The sequence below is a fragment of the Bidens hawaiensis genome, unplaced genomic scaffold, assembly GCF_021521415.1.
Source record: "Bidens hawaiensis isolate Kalapana, Puna unplaced genomic scaffold, B.hawaiensis_p1.1 tig00044006_1, whole genome shotgun sequence".
NCBI lineage: Eukaryota > Viridiplantae > Streptophyta > Magnoliopsida > Asterales > Asteraceae > Bidens > Bidens hawaiensis.
The window spans coordinates 1-21,991 of NW_027497791.1; the positions used below are offsets into that span (position 1 = coordinate 1).

Genomic DNA, 21,991 nt, shown 5'->3' on the forward strand with positions numbered 1-21,991 from the left:
TTTCGTCATTCATTTCGTTAATTCATATCGTAAGAGAAATTGAGAGAAAATCAAGTGTAAATCTATAATGATTATATATATAATTGCTTTTGAGAACGAAGTTGAAAGCACATGCATCATTGATTAAAGTGACAAATGTATAGATATAGATAAGGGGGTGTTTGCCTAGCTTTTTTTATTTTAGCTTATACTTATATTTTAAAGTAGCTTATAGCTTATTTTCTATTATTTGATAAGTTATTTTTAAGTGTTTGGATTAGCTTATATTCTACAAGTTAATTATGTGTCTTAATAAGTTGTTAAATCCAACATTCTTTAATTTGTTAGAGTAATAAGTTGATTCAGTAATTACTAATCCATCACCATTCAAGGGAAAATGAGTAACATACAACCTTAAACAAATAAGCTAAAAAACCATCTTCACATAAGCTTCTCTAAATGAGCTTATATAAGCTCATAAGCATAAGCTTAAAAGGCTAAACCAAACACTAAATTAAGCTTATTTGTAAAAAAAACTAAAAAAGCTATAAGCTTTATTAAAAAAGCTAGGCCAAACACTCACTTAAAGGAAAAACTACATATTGTACATGGTAAAATTAACTTATTTACATGTGTATGCTTTAATTTTGGTAAAAAAGAAAAGTTGATAGTAGCCGAACCTTCACTCAAAAACAACCTGGTCGACCCAGGGCCGGACCTATGTATTAAGTTGGGGGCGGTCGTCCACCTTAAAAAAATTTTAGTGTTGTGAAAAATCCGATCACCCCCTTAAAATTAGTACTAAATCTCGATGTCGCCCACTTAAGAAATAATTTATGTGTTCGTCACTGGCTCAACCCCTTTCATAGTAGGTGAAATTAATTTGTTTTTTCTTTTACGGGCTTTACGATTTTTATTGTTTTATTCAGTCGGTTCATTTTGTTCGATGACATTTAATAACACACCCAACAAACGGTGTTGATTTTTTTATCTCGAAATTTAATTTTCACCTCCTGACACAAGTTTTTATTGTTTTTTTATAAACATTTAGTCATCGAAAGATTACATATTTTTATTTGGTATTTTATTTGTAGCACTCTTTTACATCGTGGGTTTCAGTATTTTTATAGTTGAGATTGAAGCTAAAAAAATGAATCATCCTCTGTTTACTTTTTTTTTTAGTTTAATTTTGGCTGATGTATGAACTTTTATTCGGGGACCAAGCCCTAAGATTCCATACTTGGAAAATTATGATGATCGGGTGGGTCAATCGTTACGAAAAACAAATTTTGATACTTAAAAGTGTTATATACTTAATTGTTTTTTAAAAGCTACTATAAAATCAAGAATTTTATTATTTTAGATGACCATAGTATTCATTTTTTAATATTGATAAACAATTTATTATAAGTTATAGCGGTGTGTGTAAACTAGTCACAACAATCGCTTTAAACACAAAACAATGTGTATAACTTTAAAGAACATGTCTAACTTGTTCACTAACACATGAAGATTGGTTACAGGAAACAGGAAGTCAGATTCATGTTCGCATACATAAGAAGTATATAGATGAACTATGTTATTATAGTAGCACATCCAAATTATTACAATTAAAACTAACAAACCGGTTGGGTAGAACCGTTACACGTAAGCGGCACCAGAATGCACATAATTGATGTTTGAACACGCGTAAACATGCCAAAAACCATAAATAAAGTTAAAATATTTAGTAATTTCCAAAAAACCCATTTTGACCCGAAACATGTTTTGACCCAAAATTGTCCCAACCCGAACCAGTTCTATATCTTGCCCAAAATACTCACCTCACTTATGTACGCTTCTTACCAACAAGGTCGACTCAATTAAAGGGTGAGGAGGGCGACCACCCCATGCCCAGTGCCTCGAGAGACCCATGTCAGGCTTTGAAAATGCAACCTAATTAAGTTTAAGTCAGATTATCTATCACATAATTAAAAACATAATTTTAGAGGTCTTTTTAACTAATCTGAACCTCAGAATTTAAAAAAAAAATCCGGCACACCATCACTTACCAAAATAATCACCTAGTACATTAACTTATACGCTTGAACGCTTGATCATGTAAACATATAATTGATATTTATTATTATTATTATTATTATTATTATTATTATTATTATTATTATTATTATTATTATTATTATTATTATGAGGTGGAATCAAGTACAAATAAAAATAACATACTAAACATACAAATAACTAGAATAACTATGTTATAAAAAACAAAATAGTGTAATAATAATTACTCTAGTTATTTTTACATTTTTTCTCATGATAAAAGTTATTTGTATTTAATAAAATCTATTATTATTATTATTATATTTATTTTTTTGAAAGTCAGTAATTACAAATAAAAAAAATGACATTGGACAGAGTCTCTGATCTTATGACACACTTTCAGCATGGCGTGGTTAAATGCAATCGGTTACATATTTGAAATAATACACGTAGTGGGTCAACCTAACCCACCCCCCGTACAACATTTAATCAAACAATATATTCATCTCAACAACAAGACTCATACTTTGAGGTTGCACTTGCACTTGCACTTGCACTCATCATGGATCAAGAAGCCTCAAGAAGTCTTCTTGAAGCTCCTATTATTGTTAAGAAATCGAGTATCGGTTCTTCAGAACCGATACCGGAACTTAAACACCAGCTAAAGTTAGCTGGACCTCTTTGTTTGGTCAGTGTTTTGCAGTATAGTTTGGAGATCATTTCTGTCATGTTTGTGGGTCGTCTTGGCGAGCTTTCGTTGTCCGTTGCGTCTATGGCGACCTCGTTTGCTTCGGTCACCGGCTTTAGCTTCATGGTATGTATTATGGTACTCATTTTCATGTGTATATAAACCTGTCTTTGATCATTGGTTTATTGTATTATTATTGAGATTATTTGAGCTTGTTCATTAAATGCTAAATATGGTCATGGGTTGTTGCAAGACTGGACCCACTATGATTCTATCAAGATCCGAAACAAATGTGTGTATTGACCACAATTTAACTTTTTTTAACTTCGTCCACCCAATTATCTTCGTGTCCCGGGTACAAAACTGCGTGATGCTAAGCTGACCACAATTTTACCATGATAATTTTTTTCAATTTAACCATATTATAACTTTTTTTTAACTGCTCCCACCCAAGCATCTTCATGTCCCGTGTAAGGAACTGTGTGGCGCTAAGCTGACCACAATTTTACCATAATGATTTTCTTCGGTTTAACCATATTTTAACTTTTTTAACTGCTCCCACACAGTCATCTTCATGTCCCGTGTACGGAACTGTGTGGTGCTAGGCTGACCACAATTTTACCATAACGATTTTCTTCAATTTAACCATATTTTAACTTTTTTTAACTGGGCCCACCCAATCATCTTCATGATGTCCCTGGTACGGAACCGTGTGGTGCTAAGCTGACCACAACTTTACCATAACGATTTCTTCAATTTAACCATATTTTAACTTTTTTAACTGCGCTCACCCAATCATCTTCATGTCCCGGGTACGGAACCGTGTGGTGCTAAGCCAGTACATCCCCGAAGGGAAGCTCACACATTAGTCCCAATCCAAAGTCAATCCTTAGAAGAAAACCCCATGAGCCAATCTGAAACACCTATTTTGTCACAAGTGAGATTTGAACCAGTTTGGCCGGAGAACATTGGCATTTAACCATTTTAATTGAGTGCTTTACTTGTAAATGTATATATATTTTCCCTATAAAATAGGCATAATGAATATATCATTTAAAAATTTATTAACTCTACTTTTAAAAAGTACCCTCTTTTTTTTTGTGTTTTCGCTTTGCGTCATAAAAATGATTTGGTTATGAGTATCTCCAATGCTTAAAAACTTACTAATTGTTACAAATTATGTGTAATGATTAGCTTGGAATGGGAAGTGCACTAGAAACATTATGCGGACAAGCATACGGTGCAAAACAGTACCGTAATGCTAGGCGTACACACGCAAAGAGCAATGCTTGTACTCATGCTCATGGCCATTCCTATATCCATTACATGGACCTTCACGGGCACTATCTTTACATGGTTCAGTCAAGATTTGGAAATCTCAACTGCTGAATCATACACTCGTTGGCTCATTCCAAGTATCTTCCCTTACGGGATTCTCCAATGCCAGTTCAGATTCTTACAAACTCAAAGCAAAACAAAAGTGTTGATGATAAGCACCGGATTCACAAGTTTGGTTCACATTCTAGTTTGCTGGATTCTGGTTTTTAAGATCGGGTTAGGGTGTCAAGGGGCTGCACTTGCGTGCGCTATTTCGTATTGGACTAATGTATTGGTTTTATCGGTTTATATCAAGTTTTCATCTGATTTTGAGAAAACGTGGACGGGTTTTTGTAAAGAAGGCGTGACTAATCTTGGCGAGTTTCTTTTGTTGAGCATACCATCTGCACTTATGGTCTGGTTAGTAGATTATATGATCGTATTTGATATCACATAATCACTTATAATACTAATTGTTTTTGGTTATAAAAGAGTAAACTGCGGTTTTGGTCCCTGTGTTTTGTCCAAATCTACAGTTTTAGTCCAATAGTTTCAAATTTCCGATTTTCGTCGACGTGGTTTCAATTCACTTGCAATTAAACCCCAAACACACTAACGCCGTTAAGTCTGATCGTTAAACCCATCGGTGTGCCCCTCACGCGAGGGGCAATTTTTTCCTTTTTCCCCCAAATACACCCCAACCCTCTGTGAGGGGGCTTGCGGACTACGGTTGGGGTTTATTTGGGATCGAGTTTAATTGCAAGTGAAATGAAACCATAGGGACGAAAATCGCAAATTTGAATCTATTGGACTAAAATCGCAAATTTGGACAAACCACAGAGACGGAAACCGCAGTTCACTCGTTATAAAAAACTAACATTACTATTTTTTTATGTGGTTTAGCTTGGAATATTGGTCCTACGAGTTCCTAGTTTTCATGTCCGGTCTTCTACCAAATCCAAAACTTGAAACCTCAATGATGTCTGTCAGGTACGTTACTAACAGTGACGGATCCAGGAAATTTTGTCAGTGGGGGCCAAAAATGTGTCGGGTAAAAACAATCTATACTAATTTGCTTCACAATATTGTAAAAATATTCATTATACTTATTCACTTAACGAAATGATATTTTTCGCAACTTCTTTTGATCAAACTCTATTGTGTATTGATATTTGATAATAAATATGACTTTTTTGTATAATTTTTTTTTGTTGTCTAAAAGTGTTTTCTTCTGCAGTCTTACTACAAGTTCACTGATCTTCAGAATCCCTTATGGTTTAGGGAGTGCAGTAAGGTACATATAATACAATACTTTTCTTAAATATATTTCTTTATAGACATAATTACAAATTTTGTCCTTTAAATATATACGATTTATGGATCAGGTCCATTAAAAAGTTTATTTACAGGCGGTGTTCTTTATATGACAAAATACATTTGTTTTTTGTCCTTTACACTAATTGCCATCCAAAAATCAGTTAAAATCCAAACATGCCAAGACTGAACGGGGTTTTTGGTTTAACATATTTTATTTAGTTTCTTTTTGTAATAATATATTTAATTTGTTTTTTAATTATAAATACTTAAATAGTATGCGTAAAAAGACTTAAATGCCCTCACATGCCAAGACTTAACGGGGTTTTTGGATGCCAGTTAGTCAAAAAGACGAAAATCAAACATACATGCCATGTAAAGGACACGGGCTGTAAATAAACTTTTTAAATGACCTGATCCATAAACTACATTTAAAGGACAAAATTTGTAATTATGTCTTCTTTATATTGCATTACCTTTTGTTATTTATATGTTTATCTTATATACGTGAAGCACAAGAGTTTCAAACGAACTAGGAGCAGGGAAACCACGGGCTGCACGGCTTGCAGCACAAGTTGTGTTGTTCCTAGCTGTTACAGAAGGCGTATTAGTAAGCGTGTTTTTAGTATCCATCCGACATATCTGGGGATATTTATTCACAAATGAAGAAGAAGTTGTGAGTTATATGTCTAAAGTCATGCCGGTTCTTGCATTATCCAACTTCATGGATGGAATCCAGGGTGTTTTATCAGGTAAAGCTTCAACTTTCTTATATTTTATTCACTCAAAGATATTGATGCATTGTAATAAAGGTACTGTAAGAGGATGCGGGTGGCAAAAGATCGGTGCAGCCGTAAATCTTGGAGCTTATTACATTATTGGTCTGCCTTGTTCAGCCCTCTTGACTTTTGTGTTGCATTATGGAGGAATGGTAACAAGAAATGTCATATTTTGTTACAAATTTACAAACTTTTGGTAAATTGTTGTTTTCGATGCAGGGACTATGGATGGGGATAATAGGCGGAAGCGGGTTTCAAGCGATACTTCTTTTGGTTATTACTATGCGCACGAACTGGGAACAACAGGTGTGTACATAAACTCTATATAAATTCATTTATTTATGAAACTATTTGTTGGTTTTTATAACGTCGGATTCTCATTTCATTTTTTTTTCAGGCTATAAATGCAAGACATAGGGTGTTCGATACGAGTTTACCCAAGTGATTCATGGGTTTTGTAGATATAATGTTATTGTGTCTATGGACTATGGTTATATTGATCTTTATTCTTGAAATGGAGCAGAACCTAATTATAAAAAATATGTAAAATTAGGAACATTTTGTTTGTGGCATTCTTAAAGATCGGCTTGTTGCAATACCCCGGAGCGAAACTAGAAAGGGGGGGGGGGGGGTCAAGAGGGTATACTGACCCTCGGCCACAAGTACTTGTTGATTTTTTTTTTTAAGTTTTAGATTTGTCTAGACAGAAACATGATTTGGACCCTCCAACTAATTGTAAGGGTAGAGAAAACTGAAAAGACACTTGCTATTAATTTTTTTAAGAAGTTAATATGACCCTCTGGTATCGAAGTTCTGGTTCCGCAACACTCATGTGCATAAGTTACTAACCAAGATTGCATAATTTGATTCGTAACACGTGTTGTTTAATAAATTTTCATAATCAAATGTTCAAAAGAAACTTATAAATCGTCATCGATCCCACATTGGCGAATAAGAAAAAAAAATGTAAACTTCAAAAAAAAAAAAACACTTCTTCCATCTTAAGTTGATGAATTACAGAAATGCTAATAATTTAGGAGAAATAATGCCTAGAATCTTTTATAAGTGGATGGTTCTTTTCCTTTAACTTTAATAATGCAATACATATAGAAAAAGTTATAAAAGCCTAGTCATCTCATCACAAATCAGTAAAAGGTTATAAGATCCGTACAACCTAATGGCAAACAACCAATGTTATTGTTTTAACACATATGTCAAAAGCATTTGGTTGTTGCACATCTTTCTTAATATCATTTGTCATTGTTCACAAAGGTTTCACAACACAACTTGTGTGTACTCAGCCAAAATTCAAACATGTTATAAGCATTTTTTGGTAACCAATCAAACAACTCGCGCGCGTTCATAAATATCATATTTTTTACACAGATCTCACTGTGTAAAACCCAAAGTAAATTAATGGATCAAGAACAGTACTCGAAACCACTTCTTGAGTCAAGTTCCAAACATGTATTGGAGTTTGATGCGCACGATATTTTTGTGGAATTGAAGCTCCAACTGATGCTAGCAGGACCTTTTATTGTGGTTAGTTTTCTTCAGTATAGTTTTCTACTAACGTCGATCATGTTCGTAGGCCATCTTGGAGAGCTCGCCCTTTCTGGCGCGTCTTTAGCCACTTCTTTTGCTAATGTCACCGGTTTCTGCTTCATGGTAACTAAAAATATATAATTGTGTGCATGGTTCTTTAGTAAACATTCTTTTGAATCTTTTTAAGTTTCGAAATGTCGGTTTAAAGTACCTAACTTCCAAGAAATTTGACTATAAAAACATGTTTTTTTAAACGGCTTTTATTATTAAAAACTAGCGAGAAAGTTCTGTTTTTTGATCCACTCGTTCCAACTAATAGTATTTCTATTTCTAATCCACGAAAACTAGTTAAGAAGATAGTCGAAAATAAGATCTTTTCTTCTATCTTCTCTAGAGATAACCTCTTCATTCCGAGCCTGCCAGATGATCCACCTTACTAGTGACCGAAAACCGAAAAAACCTGCATAAGAGGCAAATCAATATGCTTTTTTTATGGGAAAATTCCCAAAATAGCCCTTTTTAGGAGAGAGAATCCCCAAAATAGCCCTCCAAATTCAAAATTCCCAAAATAGCCCTCGAAATCCGTCTTCCACATGACATTGGGAAATTCATCTTTGGAGATGAATTTCAAAAAAACTCAAAAAACCACATTTTTGAAAACCCACGTGGAAGATAGAAACCGTTTGAAACATCACTTTAAAGATTGTATTCATCAGGTAAGTTTTCATGCGAAATCAAATGTGTAAGACGGATTTGACCTGAAAACTCGCGTGGTAGGTGGGGAGCATTGACATGTGTCAGTTTATGATTGGTTGCTGAAAACTCACAGGGAATTTCCCAATGTCACGTGGAAGACGGATTTCGAGGGCTATTTTGGGAATTTTTAAATTTAGAGGGCTATTTTGGGAATTTTCCCTTTTTTTTATTTCTCTTGAATGTGATAAGTTCGTTACCGAAAACAGTTATTTTTCTAAGTAAAGTTGGTTATTTGATTCTTGGTCTCTCGGGTCAGTTTCTCTTAAACTAAAGTTGGTTGCTTTATTTATCAGATGGGCATTGGAGGTGCACTAGAAACATTATGCGGGCAAGCTTACGGCGCAAAACACTATCAAATGCTTGGAATACACTTGCAAAGAGCTATGGCTGTACTAATGCTAATATGCATACCAATATCCATCATTTGGGCATTCACAGGACAAATCTTGACAATATTCGGACAAGATTCCGAGATCTCAAAACAAGCTGGAAACTATGCACATTGGCTGATCCCAAGCATCTTTCCTTACGGTCTACTTCAATGCCAGACCAGATTCTTGCAGACCCAAAAAAACCTTAAGCCGTTGATGTTAAGTACGGGTTTTGCTAGCTTGTTTCATGTTGGATGTTGCTGGCTCTTGGTTTCAAAACTCGGGTTTGGTAGCTCGGGTGCTGCTCTCTCGGTTGCCATCTCTTATGCGGTTAATGTGGCTATATTATGTTTGTATATCAAGATGTCACGTACGTGTGTAAGAACATGGGTCGGGTTTTCTAAAGAGGGTGTTGATGATCTCGGGGGGGTTCTTGCTTTAGGCGTACCTTCGGCTCTCATGGTCTGGTTAGTTTAATTCTTTCTTCCATGTTACTTGAATCTTTTTAGCTTCTTAATTAATTTGTAGCTAAAATATTTTGAATGTTTAAGCTTGGAGTTTTGGGCATATGAAGTTATAGTTTTATTGTCTGGACTTCTTCCAAATCCAAAGCTAGAAACATCCATGATGTCTATCAGGTGCTAGATAGTTAGTTTACATTGTTGTTCTTCCATTGGCATACTAACTTTGAATCTACTATTCGCAGCCTAAGTACGATTTCGTTGGCCTACAGAATTCCCTTCGGTTTTGGGAGCACAGTGAGGTACGATTAAAGTTAGGATTGTAAACGAACCAAACGTTCAGTGAACTGTAAGTGAACCGTTTAGCAGGAAGTTCATTTATGTTCGTTTATTAATAAACGGGCAAAAATGAAAAAAAATTGTGTTCTAATTAAACGAACGAATGAACATTAACACATGTTCAGTTCGTTCATTTATGTTCATGGACGTTCATTTATGTCTGTTTATCTATGTTTGTTTATGTATTAATAGAAAATAATTAAAATTTTCCTGGATGAGTCATCTGCTTAAAGGTTTTATTTTTGTTAATTTGTGTTCATTTAAGTGCTTTCATTTATGTTTGTTTGTGACTTTGTGTGCATTTGCATTTGTTCATATATGTTCGTTTATGTTCGTTTATCTTTGTTCAGTTATGTTTATTTAGTTTCAAACAAACGAACATAAATGTTCATTTTTTAAATAAACGAACATGAACGTAAATATTTGTTCGAGTACGTGTTCGTGTTCGTTTAAAGTTAAATGAACGAACACGAACATGCACTTGTTTGTGTTCGTTCAATTCGTTTAAAGGCTTTCATTATTCTCATTGATGAATGCATCGGTCTCAATCTTTAGGCTCTGCCGATTTTATTTGTGTTCGTTTGTGTTTGTGAACCGTTCGTGAACACATTCATTTCCTTAATGAACTAACACGAACATAAAATCTCGTTCGTTTTGTCTACAGCCCTAATTAAAGTTAACTAATTTATCTCTCTTTCATGTACATGACCCAATTTTCACACCCGTTAGCAACACAAACCAAACCAAAGTATTTTATTAAATAAATATAACTTGTGATTATTATTATTATTATTATTTTTTGGACTAGCCACTAGTGGTAGTAGTCTTGCATCGGTAGCGAACTGTCTAGAAGTACAACAAGTTTAAAAAAATAATAAATAAATAAATAAAAACACCTTAAATGACTAGTCCAGTTCCTAAAGCACCTAGTGACACAAAAAAAATGTGTGACATATTTAATAATCAATCCACAGCACAAGAGTTTCAAACGAACTCGGGGCAGGAAAACACGAATCTGCAAAACTAGCGGTTTGGGTGGCCTTATCACTAGTCATCACAGAAGTACTAGTTGTTGGACTGGCTCTAGTGGCAGCGCGTGGGGTTTGGGCCAAGTTGTACACCAATGAAGCTGAAGTTGTTAGTTATGTATCGTTAGTTATACCAGTTCTCGCTATATCTAATGTCATGGATGGAGTTCAAGGTGTGTTATCAGGTAACTAGAGCCTGCTCATCAATCTCATTGAGTCATAACATTATAAATAATATTCGTGTGGGACGTAATTAATTAATTATTAACACGTTAAGGTGTTGCAAGAGGCTGCGGTTGGCAGAAGATGGGCACGTTGGTGAACCTCGGAGCTTACTACCTCGTTGGTCTTCCTTGTGCCATCGCTTTAACATTCGTGTACAATTTTGGAGGGAAGGTACTAATGCTCGATTGCTCGGTTTGTTCTTGTTCTTTTTTAACATTCGTGAACAATTCGCTTTAACAAAAACAAACATATCAAATTACATAAAAAAAAAGCAAACAAACCAAACTTATTTTTAACAAAAAAAAACACAAATTGAACTACTTTTTTTTTAACAAAATTAAATGAACCAAATTTTTTTTAAACAAAAATAAGCTAACCGAACTTGTCTTTAACAAAAATATCGCCGTAGCCTGCTAAGGTGGAGTTCGATTCAATTACTTATTTTAGAAATAGTTACGTTCGTTTAGTTTAGTAAAAAATAGTCGCTTGTTTTTGTTAAAAAGGTAGTTCGGTCGTTTATTTTTGTTAAAAAGGTAGCCTGGTTCGTTTATTTTTGTTAAAAAGCAGTCCGGATCGTTTATTTTTATTGAAAAATAGTTCGGTTCGTATTTTTGTTAAAAAAAAGTTTGGTTTGTTTATTTTTGTTAAAAAAAATTAGTTCAGTTCGTTTATTTTTGTTAAAAAAAAGTTCGGTTCTTTTATTTTTGTTAAAATAAAGTTCGGCTCATTTATTTTTTATTGAATATGGTTTTGCTGGTTGATTATGGCTTGATTGGTTATAGTTTGGTGGTTAATTATGTAATTTGGAGATAATTTTTAAAGAGGGACTAAAACTGAGCACTCACTTAACCACAAGGACTCATATGGATCATAAAAAGGGTAAACTAGTAATTCCACATTTGTAGTTAACGGGAAGGACTCAAATGGTTCATTTTTGAAACCACAGGGACTTAACCAGTTCAAATTTTTGTTCGGGAACTCATTGTGCCTCTGCCCTAAAACCACTGGGACGCAAACAATAATTTTCTCTTTTTTTATTTGTGAAATTGAATTTGTTAAATGTCTACACTGCAGGGTTTGTGGATTGGGATCATTTTTGGTAGTGGGCTTCAGGCATTGCTGCTTTTAATTATCACAACACGCACAAACTGGGAACTAGAAGTAGGACATCGAGTCATTTCTCTCGTTTATGTGTATTTCAAGTCTATCCTTTAGCAAATCTTACATTGGCTAATGTCGTTGCAGGCGAAAAAGGCAATGCATATGGTGCATTCTAGCACTATTCCAACAACCATCGCGGTGTCATGAAGCCAACATTGGCATATTGTCGGTTATGGCTTGACTCATTTACTAGTATCCTAATTTGGTTGCTTGTTTTTCCTATATTATATAGAGTGGATATAAAGAGTAATATGATGTTAATCATGTCTTTTAGATACTAGTGTGTGAAGTTTATACTTCACACATCTTTTAATCATATTCTTTTAGGTGTTAAGGTGTGTGAACTGTGAAGTATATATATCTACATCTTATAATAATGTATTTTAGATGTTATGGTGAAGTTTATACTTTATAGTTCACATCTTATAATAATATTCTTTTAGTTGTTAGGGGATGTGAAATCATGTCTTTTAGAAGTTTGGATGTGTGCATATTAAATAAATAAACTGATCCAAATAAAAGAAAATCAAACCTTAGACCTCATTAAAAAAATACTGAATTACATTTTCAAATAACATTTTCAAACTACAATATTATCTAACTAGTGATTTAACCGGCGCAACGGGGCAAGTTGGTAAAACCTTGATGGTGCTAAAACTAAAGTGTTGTCGGTGCCAAGCGTTGAGGTGGTAAGTCGTCGCGATTTCAATCGGTTTCGGTTACATGTGTTAGGGTACCGTGACTAAAACAAAAATATAATATAAAATTTGAGGTGGACCAGTGGGGTGGTGTCGGTAGGTAAAACTCGAACGTTGGTAAAACCCGACTTTTGTCTATCTCGGGCATTGAGGCCGTGGGCTACGCAAATTCGGTCGGTTTCCATCACGTTCTTTACAGTACAGGAACTAAATCAAATAACAAAATCGGCATTCAGTCAGTTTTGTTATATTTGTTACGGTACTGGACCTAATATATAATGCGATGAGTCTACACGATTCAGTCAACTTCTGTCTTGTCCGTTACGCTACCGAAACTAAAATAAAACCCAAAAAAATGAACAAAAACAAATATTATTGCATATTTTATGAATCATCAACGGCCTCCTAAGAAAGAATTTACAATAGGCATGCATGGCCCACACTAAAGATCCTATAAAAAAACCAAAATACTATATTCCTATTTCCTAGACAAGAGATGTCTTAAACTTTTGCATCCTAGCAATTATCAACACAACACCACCACCATATTTACCACCCCACCATGACCAAAGTTATGTTTTGATACCACAAACATATATAATATATATTAAAGTTCAGTTCTTAACTTCTGCGGCGTTAAGCTTCACAATTATACTTATTTTTCTACTGTTAACCAAAGTGGTCTTTCACTTAGCGATATCAGGGAGCTGCCGAGCTAGATAAGGTAAGGTTTTGCCTTTACAAGGGGTGTGGGTTCAAGTCATGTGGGTTGTCATAAAAAGTGCAATTTAAAAGTAGGGTTAGAGAATCTAAGAGTTGCCGTTCAAAATAAAATCTAACCTTAATTAGCCATAAAATATGAATATTACTAATAATAGTTATAGTATTTGTTATACGCCATATTAAATGTGAAGATCGGTTGCTACATTAACTACGTGATCTTGCCATTAGGGCGAAGACAGTGAAAAAAGAGCACGCCGGTTTGAATTTGGAAGAAGTCCGTTTATTTATACAAGTTTGCTCATTTGGCAATTTCAGACTTTTGGTCTTTAAGTCTAAAAAATTAGCTAAATTTCTCACAAAGCTGAATTAAGTATATAATAAGAATATATAATAATTAATTCAGATGTAACATTTAACCAAGAATTTACTCAATAAACACTGTATAATCACCGATACCAAGAGCATGGACACAATCTATTTTTTACTTTCACAAATCCTTGACTTAATTGTTGGTTTTTTCCCATCTTTCAATGTAATCACGTGACTCAATAGTTGTGGCATAAATAAAACAACTCAAACTATTCAGGTATCCACTTTCCACGTAATTTTTAGAAACCTTTGTAATTCCTGAATCATATTTTCACGAACAGAAGATCTATATAATTGAAACCGAGATTTGTTCATGAATTGCATCGCAGTAGGCTTTCACATTGCAGTTCAGCAATCAGCAACAAACGTTGTATGTCTTCTTGCTTTAAATATGAAAAAGAAAATTATTTTAATTCTGATATAGACCGTACTTCATCTTAACTCGCTATCGTAACACTATAATTTACCACCGAAGTACTATAACAATTAACAAACGTAACCGTCGTAACACTACGTTGAACTTGGCCAACAAGACACAACGTACACAAAGTCAACAAAACAATTAATTCTCATCCGATTATATTAATTAGAAAAAACGAAAATTGGTTTTCTTAGTGCACTAGTTTTCCAAGCTTTCTTTGGAAGAAAGATAAGCCAAGCCAAAAGATATTATTATCATACAAGATATTATTATTATTATTATTACTATTATATTATTATTATTACATAACAAGACAAAGTCTTTATATACATACCTCTAGTCTTCACCTCATTTCATAACCATAACCATAACCTCACTTGCTGCTATTGCTAATCGCTTCGCGGCTTACGGCTACGCGTAACGATTCGTTTTCTAATTAATAATATTCTCTTTAATAATAATAATCGTTTTAACGAATTACTGTTGTTCACTATGGCGTCTTCGTCAATTGTAATCAAGGTTCGTTCGTTTGTTCGTTTTCATGCTGTTTATTGTTTTAATTTCGGTACGATCGTGTTATTAGGTGTTAGGTTTATTGTTGTGTTATAATTTGTGGTGTAATTTGTTTGATTAATTATGTTTCTAGATTATTATTAGTATTGAAGCTAGGGTTAGGGCTTTTGTTGATTTACTTTTGATCAGTACTGTTTTTACTGTAATTAGTGTTATTATAGTGCTAAAACCTAATTTATGCTTTAATTATTGTATTAAGTTTTCATTTTAATGCGTTAGTGTAAGTTTTGTTTAGGTAATTAGGATTATAACCAATTGATACGTGAGTCGAAGAATTGATACGTGTTTTTATGTTTCCGCGACTCGAAACGAGTAAAATTGGAATGTATTTTTTGTTTATTAGGTAATTTTAAGTGATTTTTGTGTGAGGGTGTAAACGAGCCGATACGAGCTTGGCTTGCTTATTATTTATTTATTATTTTTATATTTTTATAATTATTTTATATGTAAAATACGAATTAAATTAACGTGCTAACCGTATGAATCAAGTAGTGTAATTATATTATGTATACAATATAGTGTAAGTATAGTGTAATAATGTAATTATAGCATAGTGTAATTACATAAATACACTACTTGTAATATAATTACACTACTTGATTCTCACTTACAGTTAGCATGTTAATTTAATTTGTACGTTAATTTTCCCTATTATTTATATGTAATTTTATATATAACATATTATGTATTAGTTAGTTATTTTAATCGTTAAAATTTTATATATAATAGTTCTTATTAAGTAAATGTATATAAAATTAAAAGTTATAAAAATAATAGGTTTGTTAAGTCTTGCGAGCTGGCTTGTTTATTAAACAAGCTTATTTTTAGGCTCGAGTTCGTTTAAGGTTGGCTTTAGAAGACTTTTTCGTGAGCCGGCTCGAGCTCAATAAGTGAAGCTCGGGCTCAGGCTTTTTTGTTAAACAAGCTTGTTTTTAGGCTTGAGATTGTAAAGCTCGGCTTGATTCGAGTTTTTTAGCCAATCTTGAGTAGCTTGCGACCGAATTGGCTCATTCACATTTGCCTGAAACTTCAGCTTTGAGATCACGATTACTATTAGACAAAGCCTCAATATTTTACTTTAGATTTTTGTTCAAGATATGTGGCTTGTCTATACCGTAGCTAAATCTTTCACCAATGCCTCATTGTGATGACAAATCAATGCAAGTTTGGACTTGCTAATTTTGTGTGATTTTTTGTTTAAATTCAGCTTTCTGTTGAAGGAATTCTGATAAACATGTGGTGATTTTGCAGGTTAAGTTTGGGGAAACACTCCGGCGCTTTAATGCTTCTGTCAGTGACAAGAAACTTGCTCTTGACATTGTTCAGCTGAGGGAAAAGATTCGCATGCTCTTCAGCTTTGGTTCTGATGTCGAGTTTACTATGACTTATGTTGATGAAGATGGTGATGTGGTTACTCTTGCTGATGATGATGATCTTCATGATGTTGTTAAACAATCTCTTAACCCAGTGAGGATTACTGTGAACTTGAACGGTACCGGTTCTAATGAATCAAGTGGGAATTCTACTCCCTTGAGATCACCGAACCCGCTTCCGTTTCAAGCTTTGAACTCTGGTGTTTCTGAGATTTTGAAATCTGTTCCTGAGCCGTTTCGTGAAGTTCTTGTGAAGCTACCGCAAGATTTGGCGTCTAAAGCGACATCTTCTGCTCCTCCAGCTGTTGCTGAGCTTGTAGACAAGATGAGGGCTTTGTACTTGAGCCAGCTGGCTAGCCAGAGGGTGAACCCTCCTACTCCTGGTTCGCCAAATGTGAATCCTGAACCATCGGCTGTGGACGGTAAGGTTCAGGTGAATCCTGCAGCTGAAAGTTCAAACTCAAAGAAGAAAGAAAAGCAGGTTCAGAAGGCGACTGAAGGTGTTAAGTTCAAAGAGGTCCAGCTTCCACGAGGCGTGGATCTTAATGTTCCTTACATTGAGAATGAATCGTTTCAGGCTCCTGTTAGCTCAACAAAGAGCGTCGGTGAAGGGTCTACTAGCAAAAACAAGAACACTGCTGATGCTGTTGAGAAAAAGAAAGATTCTGTCTCTGAGAAGAAAGATGACATCACCAGTGGATCTTCGAAAGCACCGTTGAAGCCTGATGTTTTGTATCCTCCATATGTTGAACCAATCAACAAAAGTAATGATTCTGGCAGCTCTTCAGCCTGGACTCTGGGGATGTGGAATGAAACTAATAAGTGGCCATTTATCGGGTCTCCGTTAACGAATGAGACTGTTTCACCGGGGCATCCAGGGCATCATCGTCATTCTCGCAGCCATCATTGGAAGAGGCACGGTCTTGTTAATAATGGCATAGGCACTATTTTTCATATGGGTGTTCGTTGTGACGGCTGTGGAGTTCATCCCATAACTGGACCTCGGTTCAAGTCAAAAGTGTAAGTGAAGTTAAACTTTTGATCTTGCAAACATGTACACAAGTCACAGGTACGCTTTTTTTGAAACTTGTATTTTTGTTGCAGGAAAGACAATTATGACCTTTGCAACGCTTGCTTTGCGGGAATGGGAAGTGTAGCCGACGACATTAGAATTGATCGCCCAACAACTAGTTCTAGGCGTCATCATATGCCCTTCAAGGGATTCTATGATCCTGTATGTAGTTTGAGATGAGTTGTATTTAACACAACTTACAACTATTTATGATGTGATTTAGTTTCATGATATTAATCTATTAGCTGATGTTTGTTTTATGCCTTTACAGTCTTTCTTTATTCCGCCTCCAACGCTACCGCATGCCATGCGGGCTCCTGGGTCAAAGCTTTCTCGGTCAAAGCTCGATAGCCGATTCATACTTGATGTTAATGTTCTTGATGGAACCACCATGGCTCCATTCACTGCATTCACCAAAATATGGAGGTTGAGGAACAATGGTACTGTCATCTGGCCCCATGGCTCACAGCTTCAGTGGATTGGAGGAGATCGGTTAAGTGATTCACATTATGTAGATGTTGAGGTTTGTAGTTTTGTCACTCCTGGTTTGAAAATTTTTCAGAACTGGTCCGCTAACTTTCATCTTTTGTCAGATCCCGGTGGATGGTTTGCCTGTGGACAAGGAGCTTGACATTGCAGTTGACTTTACTGCACCAGAACTTCCAGGTCGATATGTCTCTTACTGGCGGATGGCGTCGCCATCAGGACAGAAGTTTGGTCAACGTGTTTGGGTCTTAATCCAGGTAATTAATTTTAATTGAATTATATATTTATATTATTAATTATATTAATGTTTGGATATTATTATATTAGTTACTGAGTTTGTTTATTGTTCTTATGTTTTTGCAGGTTGATGCTTCTATGAAGGATTTGGGTGAAACCTCCTCGATCAATCTAAATCTGCCACCTACCGTGGGGGACTACGAAGTAGTTAATCAGGACCCTTTAATGGATAACATCCTTTCTGGAAATAGTACCATTGATGTCACTGGTCCTGGAAATATGTTTGCTGATCCGATACCTTATGATGATGATACGACTTTCCCGATTAATGACTCGTTGATCATTGATAATGGTGGTTTGAACACTGTGTCTACTTCATCCGCTCCACCAGTGACCGATAGCTCTTTGGGTTTTATTCCTACAGAAGTGGGTGCCGCTTTGGGTTCGCTTCCAGTGGGACCTACAGGTTTGTATCCTACTACAGTAGGATTGGACACTAAGGTGGACTTTTCCGTAATGCCGTCTGCTATCGCCAGTGGTGCACCATCATCACCGGCCACAGCGGCGGCGGTGAAGCCATCGGGTTCTGGTAAGCAGGTGGTGAGTGCTGAACAGGAGCATGCTCTTGTAAAGGAGCTGGAAGAGATGGGATTCAAGCAGCTGGATTTGAACTCGAAGATCTTGAGGATGAATAATTATGATCTGGAGAAATCGGTTGATGAACTTTGTGGTGTTTCGGAGTGGGATCCAATGCTTGATGAGCTGCAGGAAATGGTGAGTCTCTATATATCTATCTGAAACCGAAAACCTGAAAATTCCAAACCGAAATAACCGTGCTGAAACAAAATTCAATGGTTTGGTTTCATGTTTATGTAATGTAGTAAAACTGAACCAAACCGAATTTTGATTTTTTTTTTTACTTTTTATTTTAAGTAATTTATAAGAATTTAATAAATATGTAACTCAAATATTTTTGGCCAAATGTATAATAATTAATTACTTAATAATTAAGAAAATTATTTATACGTGAATTCATTATTTTTTAACTATATTTTGTATGGCATGTAATTTTTAAGCTCAAATGGCAAAAACTGAAACCGATCGGTTTCAAAAATCTAAAAACCTAAGTTTCTGTTTTAGCTCAAAAACTGAACTAAACCAAACGGTGCACATCCTTATCTGGTGGTTTTTAACAGAATTATTTAGATTTTTTTAGATTTTTTTCTACTTTTTATTTAGAAAATTTATAAGAATTTAATAAATATGTAACCCAAATGTATAATAATTAATTAGATACTAATTAACAAAATTATTTATACGTGAATTTATTATTTTCAACTTTTTTATGGACTCAAATTCTTTAGCTCAAATGGCAATAACCGAAACCAAACGGTTTCAAAAATTTAAAAACCGAAGTTTCTGTTTTAGCTCAAAACCGAACTAAAACCGAACCGTGCACATCCCTATCTGGTTTTATGCATGCTTTAAAGTTTAAATGCTTGTGATGTTTATTGACTAGTGGTGGTGATTAGGGTTTTACAGATGAGGAAGCCAACAGGAGGCTGCTGAAGAAGAACAACGGGAGTATTAAGCGCGTGGTCATGGATCTGATCAACGGAGAGGACGCTTAATCGGAGAACTCATGTGGATCTGAACAATGGAAGCATATTATGTGATATCTAAATAAAGTGTGGGTGTTGTTATCTGGTTCGAGCCTGTGACGTGTGGGTGTAGTTACCTGGTTCGAGCTTGTGGTGTGTGTGTTTGTGTGAGTGAGTGAATAATGATGCACAACTCTGTTGGGTTGATGCTGTGTCTAATATTAACGTGGTGGTTGTTTTCGAACTATGATGCTGTATGCATAACTTATGTTATATAATTTAATGTTTTTGTTTCAGTTTTCTATATTTCTTCATTTTTATATAGTTTCCTGTTATCGCAATCTAATTACTTCACTTATCAACATTAACATAATTATGTTTAAATTTTGAAATCATGTGTTGTCTTAAAAAAACCTTGATTTTATATACATATCTTGTATATGGTGAATCAGATGGGAGTGTAATTAAAACAATATGAAAATTCTATAGTTTGTATTGGTTCTTATTAATCCCTAAACTATAATCTTTTGATCCCTACAATCTCAACTAATGAATTGGTTACGTGACTAACAGAATGCTAACGTTGTTAGTTTCAATGCAAGACATCGGAAAACGTTTTTGGCTAGAATTCTCACAACCTTTTTTCCGGAAAACTCAGCATTTTCGTTTCAAACATCTTTGCAACTTCATATTGGACTTTTATAGACCTTTTTCCTATAAAAGCCCCAATTATTGAGGTTGCCGAAACCCAGGAACCATCGTCTGAATAGGTTGGTGACGCTCAAGTGACGGTGGTTGGTTGGTGATAAGTTAGTTGGTGTTTGTGGTGGTGTTCAAGTGAAGTTTCCTGACAAAAAAATGTGACTTGTCCGGCCACAAGTGTTTTTCCGGCAACATGCCGCTAATGGCGTAAACATTATATTAGCCGTAGACTGTTGGAAACAACAAATATGATAAACTGTGAGATCATTATCAATTAATTCATTAGTTAAGACTGACACAACCAAATAATAGTATTTATAATTAATAAAAAACAATGCACCTAAAAGAACGAGTTCAATAATCACATAATCATAAATAGTTGGGATGGATTTTCACACTTGGTGGGGGTATAACAAGAAGATAAGTCCCGTGACATAGTCAACTATAGAGTTGCAATTTGTTGTGGCTTTATGTTAAATAATAATAATAATAATAATAATAATAATAATAATAATAATAATAATAATAATAAGAGTGAAACCTATCAATAATTGACCTTTTGTTTCTTACGAGATTAAACATGAGCTTGAAGCTTGGCAAATCCTTCACTAATGGTTACCAAAGCAAACTAAATAAGCAAACATCAAAAAGGAATTGTTGTGAGGCCATAAACATGTACTTACCCGTGATTGAACCTTGTCTTGACTTTCATCAAATCTCATAATCGAAAACTGCCATTCGAAAGTTACTCCACATGGTATACAGGTTCTTTTTAAACGACTAATTCACACACCCTCTACCGCTACTCCTAAATCTACAATCATCTCCGCCATGAATTATGAAACTCGCAGCCATTTAGAAAAAAAATATTTTTTCCGCATACCTTGGTAACACCTTTGACTCAGACGTTTTTATGGGTTACAAATTAGTAGGTGGGACCTTTTCCCACTAAACATAACATGTATTCCGATCAACTCGAGCCCTGACGTTACTATAGTTTCCACCGCCGCCATCAATCCACAACATATTTTTCCTTTCAACAAACTTACAAACCCAACATTATTATTTCATCAACAAAATCGCGCAACTTCTATATTGTATTCCTTTTTTTTTCAAAAAGTTTCAATTTTAAATATATTTCGTTTTAAACTTTCAATTATTTTAAAAGGTTAAAATTTTATTAATAAAACTTGTTGAATATCCTAGTAGTCCTTTTATATGTGACTGTATGACGTGACCATTTTAAGCATGAGAATGGAAATATTAAAATCCAAAATCTCATGTCTATAATAACAAAATTTTACATCCAACTCAACAAGTAGTTGAAGGAAATCTCAAATTTTGTACAATATGTGATTAGTTAACAATTATTTGGACCACATACTAAAAAACAATTCTACCAATTTAGTATCATACATATTTCTATACAATTAAAACACCTAAACTAATTTTATCATTCCAATCTTGCATAGACCAAACAACTCGTAACTTGACAAACACCGTTTGATAACCAAATAGATCATGAATTCATACGAATTTTGCAAATCCAACCAAATCAAAACCGTCTGTGCGCGTTTCCACACACTTTTCGCGTTCCCGATGTTTCACAAACAACTCAACAATTACCTTGACATGTTATGCATCATCCACTATAGTACTAAATTAAGAAAACAAAAGATAGTTTTTTTTTGTGCCCAAAAGAAACCTATCTTGGGGGCATGATCTAAAGTCTCCAT

The 21,991-nt window shown here is 34.6% G+C and overlaps 2 protein-coding genes and 1 pseudogene across 6 annotated transcripts; all 3 read left to right on the forward strand.

The window, feature by feature from the left end:
• Positions 1 to 2,567: 2,567 nt before the first annotated feature.
• LOC143594608 (protein DETOXIFICATION 16-like) lies at positions 2,568 to 6,708 on the forward strand (annotated as a pseudogene). Its single transcript, XR_013146365.1, has 8 exons — positions 2,568 to 2,830; positions 3,899 to 4,441; positions 4,925 to 5,011; positions 5,259 to 5,315; positions 5,849 to 6,087; positions 6,148 to 6,266; positions 6,334 to 6,420; positions 6,512 to 6,708. The product of XR_013146365.1 is annotated as a protein DETOXIFICATION 16-like (transcript).
• Positions 6,709 to 7,351: 643 nt separating this feature from the next.
• LOC143594609 (protein DETOXIFICATION 16-like) lies at positions 7,352 to 12,235 on the forward strand. Of its 3 annotated transcripts, none has more exons than XM_077073870.1 (8): positions 7,352 to 7,782; positions 8,709 to 9,253; positions 9,338 to 9,424; positions 9,493 to 9,549; positions 10,561 to 10,799; positions 10,892 to 11,010; positions 11,914 to 12,000; positions 12,085 to 12,235. In XM_077073870.1, exons 1-8 carry the CDS (start codon positions 7,531 to 7,533, stop codon positions 12,145 to 12,147), a joined length of 1,449 nt encoding a protein of 482 aa, XP_076929985.1. In that variant the 5' UTR covers positions 7,352 to 7,530; the 3' UTR covers positions 12,148 to 12,235. The 3 variants fall into 3 exon arrangements, with proteins under 3 accessions (XP_076929985.1, XP_076929987.1, XP_076929986.1); XM_077073872.1 differs by having other exon boundaries at positions 7,352 to 7,656; XM_077073871.1 differs by lacking the exon at positions 11,914 to 12,000.
• A 2,322-nt stretch (positions 12,236 to 14,557) lies between these two features.
• On the forward strand, positions 14,558 to 19,615 carry LOC143594615 (protein JOKA2-like). Of its 2 annotated transcripts, none has more exons than XM_077073878.1 (7): positions 14,558 to 14,730; positions 16,036 to 17,177; positions 17,262 to 17,391; positions 17,501 to 17,752; positions 17,823 to 17,972; positions 18,079 to 18,726; positions 19,485 to 19,615. In XM_077073878.1, exons 1-7 carry the CDS (start codon positions 14,704 to 14,706, stop codon positions 19,581 to 19,583), a joined length of 2,448 nt encoding a protein of 815 aa, XP_076929993.1. In that variant the 5' UTR covers positions 14,558 to 14,703; the 3' UTR covers positions 19,584 to 19,615. The 2 variants fall into 2 exon arrangements, with proteins under 2 accessions (XP_076929993.1, XP_076929994.1); XM_077073879.1 differs by having other exon boundaries at positions 19,495 to 19,615.
• Positions 19,616 to 21,991: the final 2,376 nt, after the last annotated feature.